At 44.1% G+C, this 13109-nt stretch overlaps 1 protein-coding gene across 2 annotated transcripts in view; it reads right to left on the bottom strand.

Moving 5' to 3' along the window:
• Positions 1 to 12856, bottom strand: part of ACTN2 (actinin alpha 2) — a gene marked incomplete at both ends in the record, with an annotated part of 76989 nt that extends 64133 nt beyond the window's left edge. The window contains one exon of one of the 2 annotated variants that reach the window (XM_082854638.1): positions 12731 to 12856. In XM_082854638.1, coding sequence (XP_082710764.1) covers positions 12731 to 12856 — 126 coding nt within the window. The remainder of the gene's footprint in view (positions 1 to 12730) is intronic. The other variant, XM_082854637.1, reaches the window with a different exon arrangement.
• Positions 12857 to 13109: the final 253 nt, after the last annotated feature.

The raw sequence follows: 13109 nt of genomic DNA on the forward strand, positions 1-13109 counted from the left end.
TAATGCAGGGGACATGGGTTCGAGCGCTGGTCTGGGAAGATCCCACATGCGGCGGAGCAACTAGGCCTGTGAGCCACAACTACTGAGCCTGCGCGTCTGGAGCCTGTGCTCCGCAACAAGAGACATCACGATAGTGAGAGGCCCACACGTCGCGATGAAGAGTGGCCCCTGCCTGCCACAACTAGAGAAAGCCCTCGTACAGAAACGAAGACGCAACACAGCAAAAATAAATAAATTAATTAATAAACTCCTACCCCCAACATCTTCTTAAAAAAAAAAAGAATAGAGAACCTGAGAGATGGGCAAGATGTTGTAACCCTTCAACTTACACAATATTACATGTCAATTACATCTCAATAAAGCTGGGAAACAAACTAAAATGAATCTTTGTAAGGAAGGAGGTGGCCTGGAACTGCTACGTGCAGGCAGCAGCCCCCATCCCTCCCAGGGCTCCCCTAGAAATTCACATACCTAAGCAGGTGAGGATGTGATCTGTACCTAAAGAAAAGCTGCAGAAGCAGTCTTGGCAAAACTGCCCCTAAAAATAACCTTTCCCCAAGAACACTTAACACGTGTGTTCTGCTCCTTCCTCCCTGCACTCTGGGGTGGTGGAGGAAACAAAGATGCAGAGGTATCAAATTCAGCCTCTTCAGACACGGTGCCCACCTCCTGTCTCAAATTCAGGCTCCCCACTCAAAGAAGTAAAAGCAGTGGTCGCGGGAGCTAGACCAATAAACCCGAAGGAGGTTATGGGGTCAGTTTACCAGATCAGTCTGCAGCAGGAGAAGAGAAATACCCTATCAGTACTGACTTTACAAGGGGCCACAAACAGCAGTTAACCATCCCCGTTTACAGGATGTTAAAAGGCTTTACCTCTACCAACAGTGCTTTCTTTGCACAATTCTGTCCTCTTCTCCTACAGAGCCTGAAATTCACCATTGGAATTAGATAACAGCGTTATTGTCTTAGAAAGGTCACCTTTAAAATATTGATGATCTCTGGAAAAGCAGGTCTTGGCAATCTTTGGTTTTTAGAAATAGCCAGTTGTAACATTAACAGCATGAGAAATTACTAGGAGAACTGGGGGTTAGGAGAGGTATCCCAGCAGAGCAGGGAGGAGGCCTGGACAGCCAAAAGGGGTAGCAGGAAGCGTGGGGTCTGGGGGGGAGGAGACTGATGTTTCAAAACAGGGAAGGCAACTAACTGTAGGCTTAATTGGCAGTTTTGATTCAAAATTTCGTTTAGAGAATAAAGCATCTATTGAACATAAAAACTTTTTTCCTTTTAGTATTGGACATCCCTGGTAATTATTTCACAATGTATACATTTATCAAAACATGTGGCACACTTTAAATATATAAAATGTTTTATTTGTCAATGACAGCTCAATAAAGCTGGGGAAAAAAAGAACCAGGCATCCCCTATTCATGAAACTTTGGTTTTCCTTGGCCAGTGGGATTCAGAGGGATTCGCTATATGTCCTCTCCGTTTTTATATATGTTTGAAATTTTCCATAATAAGAAGTTAAAAATAAATAAAAGAAAGCCAGGATTTTTTTCAATGTAAAGTGAAGGGAGTCCTTGGCACTGCCTTTGGCCAAATCTCCGTGGAGCCCAAATCTTGGAGAACATCCCTGTCCACTAAGACATCACGTCTGCAGGAGGATGGCTCTAATCTATGCTCTTGCCACTGGAAGTCTCCTTTTCTAGTTCCAAACGGAAACTGACTCAAATGCTTAGGCATCCTGAACTCTGGCTTCTTTTTGGAACTGTGTCAGACAGACCAGCAGGTAATTCCAAAGATGTGCCCTTAATGGCATGTCCTGTAAGCCTCCATTTGAGAGGTGTAGTTGGCTTTTCCTGTGGTCCCTTTCCTCCTCCTCCGGCACTTTTGTGGGACAGAGTGATTGCTAGGCCCTCACTTGGGGTTACCTTGGAAGGACAGTATTTTCCATAACTCAAAATTTAGTCTTCTCATTCTCATCAGATGCTCTCCCTGGACCCATTTAGAAATTAAAAATTCAGACACACACACCCTTATGCATGGGCAGTAGGTTTTGGATAAGTGAAAACTTAGGAATACTGAATTCTAGGCGTTTTCTCTGAGTTGTTGGTTAAAACTCTGAGCAAAAAAGCAACGAAAACAGAAAAATTTAGTGGTTAAAAAGCACCACCTTTGACTACTCACAATAGCCAATAAACAGCCTAGATGTCCATCAACAGAGGAATGGATAAAGAAGATGTGGTACATATATACAATGGAATACTACTCAGCCATTAAAAAGAATGAAATAATGCCATTTGCAGCAACATGGATGGGCCTAGAGATTATCATACTAAGTGAAATAAGTCAGAAAGAGAAAGACAAATACCATATTGTATCACTTGTATGTGAAATGTAAAACAAGACACAAATGAACTTATCTGTAAAACAGACAGACTCACAGACATAGAGAACAGACCTGTGGCTGCCAAGGGGGAAGGAGACAGATTGAGAGTCTGGGGTTAGCAGAAGCAAACTATTATATATATATAATGGATAAACCACAAGGTCTTACTGTATAGCAGAGGGAACTATATTCAATATCCTGGGATAAACCATAATGGAAAAGAATATATATGTCTAACTGAATCACTTTGCTGTATAGCAGAAATTAACACAACATTATAAATCAACTAAAATTCAACAAAATAAATTTTAAAAATATAAAAATAAAAGCACTGCCTCTGGAGTTAAGCATCCTGGATCCAAACTTCAGCTCTGGCACTTGCAGACCAAAATGTGCAATAAAATAATTAGCATCTCCATGTGTTATAAAATTTCGATTGTGAGAGAGAATATCTTTGTAATTTAGACAAAATTCTGTGTGCATGTTCCAGCTACCACTTCCCCACCCTCAACCACCCTTAGGTAAGTTACTTAATCTCCCTGGTTGAAAAATGAGAATCACAATACTCATCTCCTAAGACTGTTGTGACGTTCGAATAAAATAATACGTATGGTCTAAACAGTGCCTGCAAATTCTCAATAAATAGCTGCTCTGCCCTATATACTGAATAGTTGGGGATACTGGGAACCATATGCCAAATCCCCTCCCATTCTTTTTTTAATCCACTGGAAAAAAATCCATATCTTAAAATATCACTTTTACTGTCTTACTGGAGTATTTTTGTTTTGCTGTTATACTGAAAAAATGAAAATAAACATTTTGTCCCAAAATTTAACAGGAAAGGTATGCAATGAAATATTCAGATACTTCCTATTTCATAAACTGCAGTAACAGAATAGAAATTGTACGGTTTACAAAACGTAAAACACATGGTTTGCATTTTTCCAACGAATATCCCCTCCTCACGTCCCAGCCCAACCTGATCTTTACCCTTGCCGCCCCTCCAACATGGATTTGTTTTAAAATAGGAAAATATTACCCTCTATGGGTAATCTCGAAACTGACTGCAATTCTGTTATGTCTTTCACTATTTTCATGACTGATACACCCAAAATATCAATAATATTTTTAAAACCTTAAAACAAAACCCCTAAATGAGGACCACCACTCATCCTATTTTCTTAATTTTATAAATGATAAAACAGAAAAGGGAAACCCACCTTGTGGTTGAATGCTACACTTGGTATGTTAAGATGAAACCAATTCTTTTCAGTAATGAAACTACTTTCTTCAGTAATCCTTACAAATTTTCAATAAAGTCTTCCTCAATAAAGCCCAGCCTTGGCCATTCCAGCTGCAGAAGGATTTTATGTCACAGACTTGAGCACACCGCCATAAATAGTTTCTTACAGCTTTTCACTTCCTTTGCAAGCATAACTTATCTCATGAGCTAAAAGATCTCCCATTCCACGGTGCCAAAGCCCTGGGTTTCTGTTCCAGCGACTAAACGGATTCAAATGTCAGATTCAGACGGACTGGCGAAGTTCCAGAGAAATACCAAGGTGAGATTTCTCCCGGAAGAAAATCAGACATTTCGACAGTTCATCTAAGTCATCCAGTAAATGCATGGTTTCATCCAGAGAAGCGAGGCTTCCACGTTCCAGTAATCACTGCTTCCTCTGGGAGCCCTCGATGTTAAGCTCACCTCAGCACCTGGCAGGTAGATCTTCCACTATCCCCTCCTTACAGTTTCAACCATGGCCTCTGAGCAGATAACTCCCACACCTAAATCTCTAGGCTTGACCTTCCTTCTCGATATTTCCATGGGCTGTCAAGCCCTCAATCCAAACCTCACATTTTTAACTTCTACAAAACCTAACCACCCCTTATTTTCCCAAATGGATACCAAAGGCATTAGAGGTAAGACTAGAAACAAGCTGAACTCAGTTTTATGGCTTGGCTGTGGTGTGGTCTTGGTCAAGTAACTTGAATATAGTGGGACAATAGTGGTAAAGTGGTTTTATTGGGTTGAGCCATAAGAAACTGCAATGTTTGGAGGTCAAAATGGTCAGTGTCAAAAATTTCCTACGGTTCAACCTAATGCATACAAAATATCTTAAAATCCTAATAAAAAACAATGAGATTAGATTACCTACCTTCTAAATAATTATTATCTTCCCATCCTGTTGGACTATAATGAAGAAACTTAAAGACTCCTCATGACTCTAAAAGACAGGATTTTTTTTTTTTTTGGCCGTGCTGCGTGGCATGCAGCATCTTAGTTCCTCGGCCAGGGATCCAACCCGTGTCTCCTGCAGTGGAAGCGTGGAGCCCTAACCACTGGACAGCCAGGGAATTCCCGAGCATTTCTTGAGTTGCCAATCTCAATTATAATTGTCTGTATAAGACTCAGTCATACCTTCAATATCAAATACTGTTCTCATTTCCCCTCAACCTCATATTCACTTACTTGCCCACTTGATCCTCACAATCACTAAAAAATAAGAGTTTTTCCCGCGATAGCATGACTTTTAATGAAAAGGTTGTAACAGAGGCTAATGAGAATCTATTTTCATTATACAGTAATTTCTAGGAATGATGACTAATACATTTATCCCCTAGCAAAGACAAACAAACACAGCAAGACAACTCAATGCCATGCTAACTCTGTAGTCTTGGGTTCGGCTTATATCGATACCGCCCAGGCCAATTCTTTTCCAGGGTCCACATACTCTGCAGAATCATCTGCATCTCTTCTCTCTTTTCCATTTCCGCTACTGTGAAGCCTACCATGTCTTCCAAAAGTTTTTGTCTTACCAGGTTTTACATTGAGAAGAACAAATTTAAATGTATACTTCTCTGAATCTAAATGAATTTGGAATTTTCTCTATGATGTGGGTAAAGGTTTTCAATCTGGACAAAACAGTCATTTCCAATCCAGTTTGGGCTCCCAGAGCTTTGTTCATTAATATGGTGACACATTTTAGTATCATTTAAATAAATCTACATGTATGATTTTATTTTATTCCCCAAATCTCTAAATTACAAATTATTGTTATTTTTTTAATTAAACAGCTTATCTTCGTAGGCTCAGTCTGAGAATAAGAGCTAAGTCGGAGAAGTCCGTCGTTTGGGGAACTTGCTCTGTAAGGAGCATTAAACGAGTATGAGCTGGACTTAACACATTTGTAGCTCAAGGAGTTGCAAAGATTGCAAAAAAAAAATTTAATTGTACTAAATTCTTTTCAGAAATATGACTTAGAATTCCTGCATTTCACAAATGTGAGTGCAGACTCTAAGCAGGACCATTGCAGGGCCAGGGGGCCACAGGACAGTGTCTGCTCATAGGGGAGACCAGGACAGCACCCAGGGACCCATGTTCTAGAGGAGGGGCCCGAGGAAGAAGAACTCCCAGGGCGGGTAGAGGAGGTAGTCTCAGGTATAAGCCAAGAGGAGAATCAAACACGTGGGCTCCAGGAGCCCTAGGGGGAGAGGCGCAGCAGACAGAAGCTGGCTCAGGCCTGGCTCCCAACACCCTCCTGAAGGCAATAAAGAACCACACAGGGGCTTTAAGCAGAAATACCATGACCAGGCTTGTGTTTTATACAGATCCCTCCTGCAGCGTCAGGCAGAAAAAAGCCTGAAGGCAAGTACGGTATGTGGAAGGGTGACAAAAGCAGGGGCCACCACCCCCATCCAGGCAGGAAGTGCAGAGGCCCTGAAAGCCTTAAAGCACATGATGGGAGGAAGGGGCAGGGTCCGGAGGACTTTAGGAGGTGGGCTCACAGGAGCTGAGAGAGAGGGAAGCCTCAAGGGTGACTCCCAGCTTCCCTGCACGGGCGCCAGGGAGGAAGATGCTTCCAGGCACCGGGAGAGGGGACCATGCAGGAGGGGCTTTGGAAATGCTCTCCACTCCCTTCCACCGGCCAGGGTGAACTGGGTGTCCCTCCTCTGTACTTCTCACTGCTCTTTGTGTCTCTTGAACTAAGCTGCAAGCTCCTTAAAGCCTGGGGTGGTGTCAATTCCATTCCCTAACCCCGGCCTCTAGCGGGACCGTAATAAACGTCTGCCAAAGGAATGAAAAGGATAAACAGCCATGCTTGTGCTCCACTTCTATTCTGCCCTTCAGTACGGCTGCAGGAGAAAGCATCCAGTTTCTGATCAAGAAAATCGTGGGGAGGGGTACAGGTGTGGTGTGGGCTCAGAGGCCAGTGCGCAAGTGCTCAGCCGGATACGTGCTTGTGGAAAACATGTTCCTCAGCTTCTTTAGAAAAACACATTTCTGGCACTCAAGGTTTTCCTTCCTTTGAACCAAGTCTAGCACAGTAGTTAGCAAGCGTTTTCCCCCTCATCTCTGCTTTCTGTTCTTTCTGGAAGAACTAGTACCGTTCCCACGGAAACAGCGGTACAATTCTGACTGTCCTCCAACGTATTCCGTACCAACTCCTCTGCTCATCACGGGAGTGCCTCCACCCACCCCAGAGCTGCACCTTTTCTGTAGCCCAGCTGCAGCAACCGACTGTAGGGCTTTCTGACAGTTTTCTGAAGCTGCTGTTCTTTAGGCTTCCCAGCTAAGAGTTCTATTCCTCCTCCCACGCTCCTGGAAAATCGTATCTTGGGCTCAAGTTTCTTCCTTGGTGAATGTGGCTGAAGGGGTAGGGCAGACCCCAGGACACACCGCAGTGCCTAAGAGAAGATGCAGAAATCACAAAGAGTGATTTCCCCACCTTACGACTCCTGCACCTGTGGTTCTCCATAGCAAACCAAGGGCATCTTGAGAACAACAGCCCTTCTGGGGGCAGAGATTTCTTAGGGCTCATACAAGATTCTGCCTTTGCAAGCCTGCCCATCAGCAACTCTCTCTGGACATCAAAGGCTGCCTGAAACTCCAGCCCTGCATTTAGGCAATGGCCACCTGGACACACAACTTGCCCCTCAGCACTCAGCCCCTGCACTGAATGATACATCCTGTAAATGGTCAGCCTTCCACCCAGACACCTCTCCTGGTTAGATAAGCAGACACTCCTCATTAGTTTGTTTGTTACTTGTCAATATCACTATCTTGAGTTTTAAGCCCAGGAGCTCTAATGATGAGATCATGTCTGCTTAATTGGATTTATACAACAGCCTGCCATGCAACAACATGGGGTTATTTAATACTTTTTATAATCCCTCTTGATCACTCTCAAATTGATGGCTTCCTCACCACTGCTTCTAATCCTCACCACTTTAAACGTATCATTCCCGTAATGGGCTTCTACCTGGGTCCCCCACCTCAGCCCTTCACCCACTGCAATTTATTCTGCAAACAATATTCTACTTGAAGCATGGCTCTTCCTGGCTCAAATATTCCCAGAGCTCTGCACTGCTTGAAGAATGAAGTCCACACTCACCCTGGCATCCTAGGTCCTCTGTAAACTGGCCCCGGATTACCTATGCAATTTTCTCTCTAAATCTGAATCTGTATCTTTAGCTTCAGTTAAGCCTAGACTGTTCACTCTATTTCTCTAGCTAGGAATGTTCTGTTTCTCTCTCCTCGCCATCCAGCTAGTATTTAGTTACTCCTCAAATTAAGGCCCACCCCAAGTTCTACTCCCTTGTAAAGCTGTTTCCCCATTATCCTCACCCACAATGGTTTTCCTTACTTGATCTCCTAAATTTTTTGCGCTTTATACAACAAGCACCTGGCACTTGTTATTAAACAATTTCTTGTTCTAAGTGTGGAAGCGTGTAAACCCTACCTTTAAAGGTACATGGGGGGAGGAGGTACTAGGAAGTTACTGTTTAATAGACAGAGTTTAACTTGGGGGTGAGATGGAAAAGTTCTGGAGATGGATGGTGGTGATGGTTCCACAACAATGTGAATGTATTAATGTCACTGAATTGTACACCTAAAAATGGTTAAAATGGTAAATTTTATGTTATGTAGATTTTACCACAATTTTTTTGAAAAGTACATCCAAGTCACTAAAGAACAAATCACGTGCTTCTTCAACCTCACAAATTCAATCACAGTGCTAATTACTACGACACCACCTGATGAAATTAATTATTAGGCTGCACTAGGATAGTAATAATATTTGAACATTTACAGATCCCTGTACAGCGTACAAAGCCCCTTCAACATAAACTAGTTTGACCATTTGATTCTGAAAAACTCTGTGAGGCAAGAAAGACAGGAATCCCTTATCTTTATTTTCTAGATGAAGAGATGGAACTCGAAAGGCTTAGTGACTTGATTACCGCCAAACAGAGGGTACCAGGCAGAGCTGAGATTCATCTGGGTCTCATGAATCTGAGACACTTCCCAGGCCCCTCCTTAATCGTTCACCTCGTTGGAACAATTCGTGCCTTTCTTTCCCCAGGGAAAATTCCCACAAGAGCCTACTCCACTGTGCAGGGGAGAAGAACCTTGACCTGCCCCCTTAACCAGCAGTTGCTCCTTGAGACACAGAAAGGGGCAACTGGCAGGTTCTGGATCCTCTATTTAATCCAACCTGTGCGCAGCTGCTCCCACACAAGCGTCCTTCCCCACTGCCTGACCCCACGTGGCAACATTTCAGCCTGATGACAGGACAGGCAGCAGGTGTGCTGAGGAGAACACTGAGCTGCTCCATCTAAACTGTGACTCTGCGGAAGAACTTGGATTTCTTTAGGCACGATGAAAACTAATCAGAATTCTGAAAGTGGAATAAATGAACGACTCTCTTATGCTCTCCACAGCTGGTGAAAAAGAGTATCGATCACCTAGCCCTATACAGATGAAGGATGTAAGGGCCCTTTATGTATCGAAACACACAGTCATTTCCTTAAAAGGCCTGTTCTAGCCTCCCAGAGTGGTGAAGGACAGCGCCCTGTGCCCACGGAGATAGCACACATATTCAGCATTGCTGTTCTGACAAGTCACCTCCCGATTAGGCCGCAGTTGAATTAAAGGCTGAATGTGCTCTTTGCTTCCAGGAGAAGCTTACTTCTAAACACCAAAGCTCTAGAAGTTTCAGAAGTCCACAAAAGAGAGCTTCATTTACGTGACTACAAATATTCTTAAACACCCCTGCAAGAGGAGAGCACTCTGAAATGCCTGTACATGCTCAGGCTAAATTCAACATCTTCTAAATTGCCTTTCTTTTGGAAAAAGCACTGCATGTGCTCAAAAAATTGAAAACCAATCATTGCCACAAGATCCAGAAATTCCACTTCTAGGTATCTAACCAAAAAAATCCGAAAGCAGGGACATGAAGAGATATTTGTACACCCATGTTCACAGCAGCATTATTTACAATAACCAAAAGGTAGAAGCAATCCACGTGTGCAGCAATCAATGAATGGATAAACAAAATGTGGTCCATACAGTCAGTGAAATATTACTCAGCCTTAAAAAGGAAGGAAATTCTGACACATGACACAACGTGGATGAACCTTGAGGACATTATGCTAAGTGAAGTAAGCCAGATGCAAAAGGACAAATAGTGTGTGATTCCACCCATATGAGGTCCCCAGGGGTCAAATCCATGGAGACAGAGGTAGAAGGGTGGTTGCCAGGGGCTGGGGGGTGGGGGGGATAGAAAGTTATTGTTTTATACAGAGTTTAATTCTGCAAGATGAAGAGTCTTGGAGATTGATTGCACAACAATGTGAATGTACGTAGCACGCCTGAACTGGACGCTTTAAAATAGTTAAGATTGGGCTTCCCTGGTGGCGCAGTGGTTGAGAGTCCACCTGCCGATGCAGGGAACACAGGTTCGTGCCCCGGTCCGGGAAGATCGCACATGCCGCGGAGTGGCCGGGCCCGTGAGCTATGGCCGCTGAGCCTGCGCATCCGGAGCCTGTGCTCCGCAACGGGAAAGGCCAAAACAATGAGAGACCCGCGTAAGGCAAAAAATAAATAAATAAAATGGTTAAGATGGTAAATTTTATGTAAAAAAAAAAAAGATCTCCCATCACATACACACACAGCACTACAGTTTTACTAAGTCCTTCTGTAGCAAGGCATTCCATACCAGAGCAAGGTTTACCACAGCCCATGAGACTCTGTGAACTGTGGATATAATTAGGTCCCTCATCCATTATAACGCTACAGACGTCATCATGTGTTACCAGCATCTGTTGACAGATCTCATACCCAGCATATCATTGAAATGGCAAGTGTGGAAAAGGTAGCCCACAATAGAAACAATGGCATTTTATCCCTGTCCTGTTCCAGCAGTTTGGCTCATAGGACATAAATAGAGGCTATTGCTCTGCCTGCCCGGACCTCACAGTTCAGTATTACTTTACTGACTTGAGTGGGTTCTCTACCAAAAGTAGAAACAGAGGATCTTCTGGATCTGTTCAGGTCTGTGTCCTAACGTAATGTTTGGCTCTGTTTTGTTTGTCACTAAAGTCACAACACAGCACTCAACCTACCTGAGAAAAAGATGACATATGTCTGTTTTTTAATATATAATATACAAGTGCTATACAATTATAATAATATATTCACGCAGGAACCCCAAACTTTAAAAAAATCACAATGAAATTATATCCAAAAATACTGTGAATTTAAAAATATATATAATTATATATCATATATTAAAAATAATTTTAAAATTATATGTATATGACAGAAGACATATATCAATGTTGTCTTTGGAAACTAAAATTAACTCTGTCCTGTACTGTAATTTTAAAAAATCAACAGAAACCACTGTGATTAGACTATTACTTTCAAGAATGATGGGCAGACTACCTGTCCAATTCCTTAGCTATTTGGCTCTTCCTCATGAGGGAAAAAAAAAAAGCAATCTCTGCAACAAAGACTTGAGACTTTTTAAAAAATCCATGAAAAAATGTAGTAATCAAAATTGTGGGGAAAATTTTTAAAAAGAAACACTCACTGTTAAAAATTAAAGCAACTATTTAACTTCTTTCTCATTGATGATGCAGCAATTAGCTCAGATGACGAACTAATAATAACAACACATTAATAATCCTCAAGTCGGGTGTTTAAAAAATTGTAGAAGGTTTGAAATTTTATTCTCCTTTATAGACTCAACTTCTACTTATCACTCCCATTCTACTGTTTCCAAGAAGGCAGGGATGATGGAACTAAGGGGGAGAATGAAATGTAGCTAAATTAGAGCTTTAAAACAATAATAGTAAGTGGTTTTAAAAGAGAATAGACAACAAAAGAAAAATCTTGATTTGAAAATACCATGGTTATTTTACAAATAACAAAAAAAAAAACCCTAAAATGGTTATCTGATAATTATCCAAATGTGGGACCTCTCTCCTTCAGCTAACACTGTTTGTTGGGAGTATGTGTTTCCTATAGTCAGACACATTCACCAGGCACTATCAGATAATCACCCACAGTGGCAGCTACACAGAGCAGTCCCAGGCACACAGATGGTCAACAGACGTTATCCACTTAATGGCAGGCCCTTAGAAGGGAAACCCACTTTGCCCCACCCCGAGAAAAATAGGGGGGAAAAGCAGAGGGCACTTTGCTTTTGCCAGGACACTGTCATCATAAGGTTGGGTGAGTAGGTCTGGGTTGGCATCCCTGACCTGCCCAGGCTCTGTGCCCAAACAGGAGGCGAGATTTAGCCTCCTGGTGAGCAGTCCCTAGAATTCTAGCCAAGGGGATCAAGAAGAAACCTTGAGATAGTGGAATGTTCCACTGGGCCCCCAGAGAGCGCCAACCAAGATGGGAAGGGAACTTTTAGAGCTGGCTGACTCCCTCGTCCCTGTGCGCTCACCTCAATGAACCGTAAATAGAGTGTGAAATAACTATTAATTTATCGGTGAATGTCTAGTGTTCTTACAGCATCTCTCTCCAGGGAACCCCAAAACATGTAATAAATGATTTTCAATTACTCTCTGGGGCAGCTCTGTGAAAATCGGAATGAAGCCGATGTTCTTTTGACCTCTTTTACTTGGAGAAAGACGGGTTAGGGGGAAATGGGACACAACGGGACCAGAAGACACAACTCTGTGGCCAAGGTCACAGACTCAAGGGGTCAGGAGCAGACCTGAGACTTTCACACTCTGGTCTAATGCAGGTTAAAACAGAAACGGCTGCACTGTTCTTCCCCTAACATTGTTCGTTTTGTGACTCTTATGTGACACACGCGCGCACCCACGCACAATCGTGCGCGCGCACACTCACGACGCCCAGGTCCGTGCCTGTCCCTGGACTTTTCCCGGCTACGAGGACATGGGACAACACGACCCTCCATCAAGCTCCCTCCCGCTAGTCCACACGGTCGGCGGCGCCCCCGGGCGGTCGCCCCCCGGGAAAGGCGACACACAGACACGCGGGTCCAGCCCGCAGACGGCGGGCACGCGGCCCTGGCTGACCTTCCTCTGCTGCTTCTCCCAGGCCGGGTCGAGGAGCAGGTCGCGGTCCCACTCCTCCTCCTGGATCATGTACTCGTCATCTTCGTAGACGTAGTTGTACTGCACGCCGGGCTCGATCTGGTTCATGGCGCTCGGGTGGCCGGGGCTGCGGCGGGGCGCGCGGGGCTCGGGCGGTCGGACGGGCGGGCGGAGACGCGGCGGGGCCGGCGAGGCGCGCGGGGCTCGGCGGAGGCGCGGGCGGCGGACGGGCTGGCGGGCGCGGGGTGACCTTCGCGCGGTCCTCTCGGGGCGGCACGCCTGGGCGCTGGGTCGCGGGCGAAGCACCAGCTCGGGCTGCGGAGCAGCGGCCGCCCCGCTTAATACCCGCGCCGCCCGTCAC

Source organism: Leucopleurus acutus (genome assembly GCF_964270905.1).
Source record: "Leucopleurus acutus genome assembly, chromosome: 14".
In the NCBI taxonomy this organism is placed as follows: domain Eukaryota; kingdom Metazoa; phylum Chordata; class Mammalia; order Artiodactyla; family Delphinidae; genus Leucopleurus; species Leucopleurus acutus.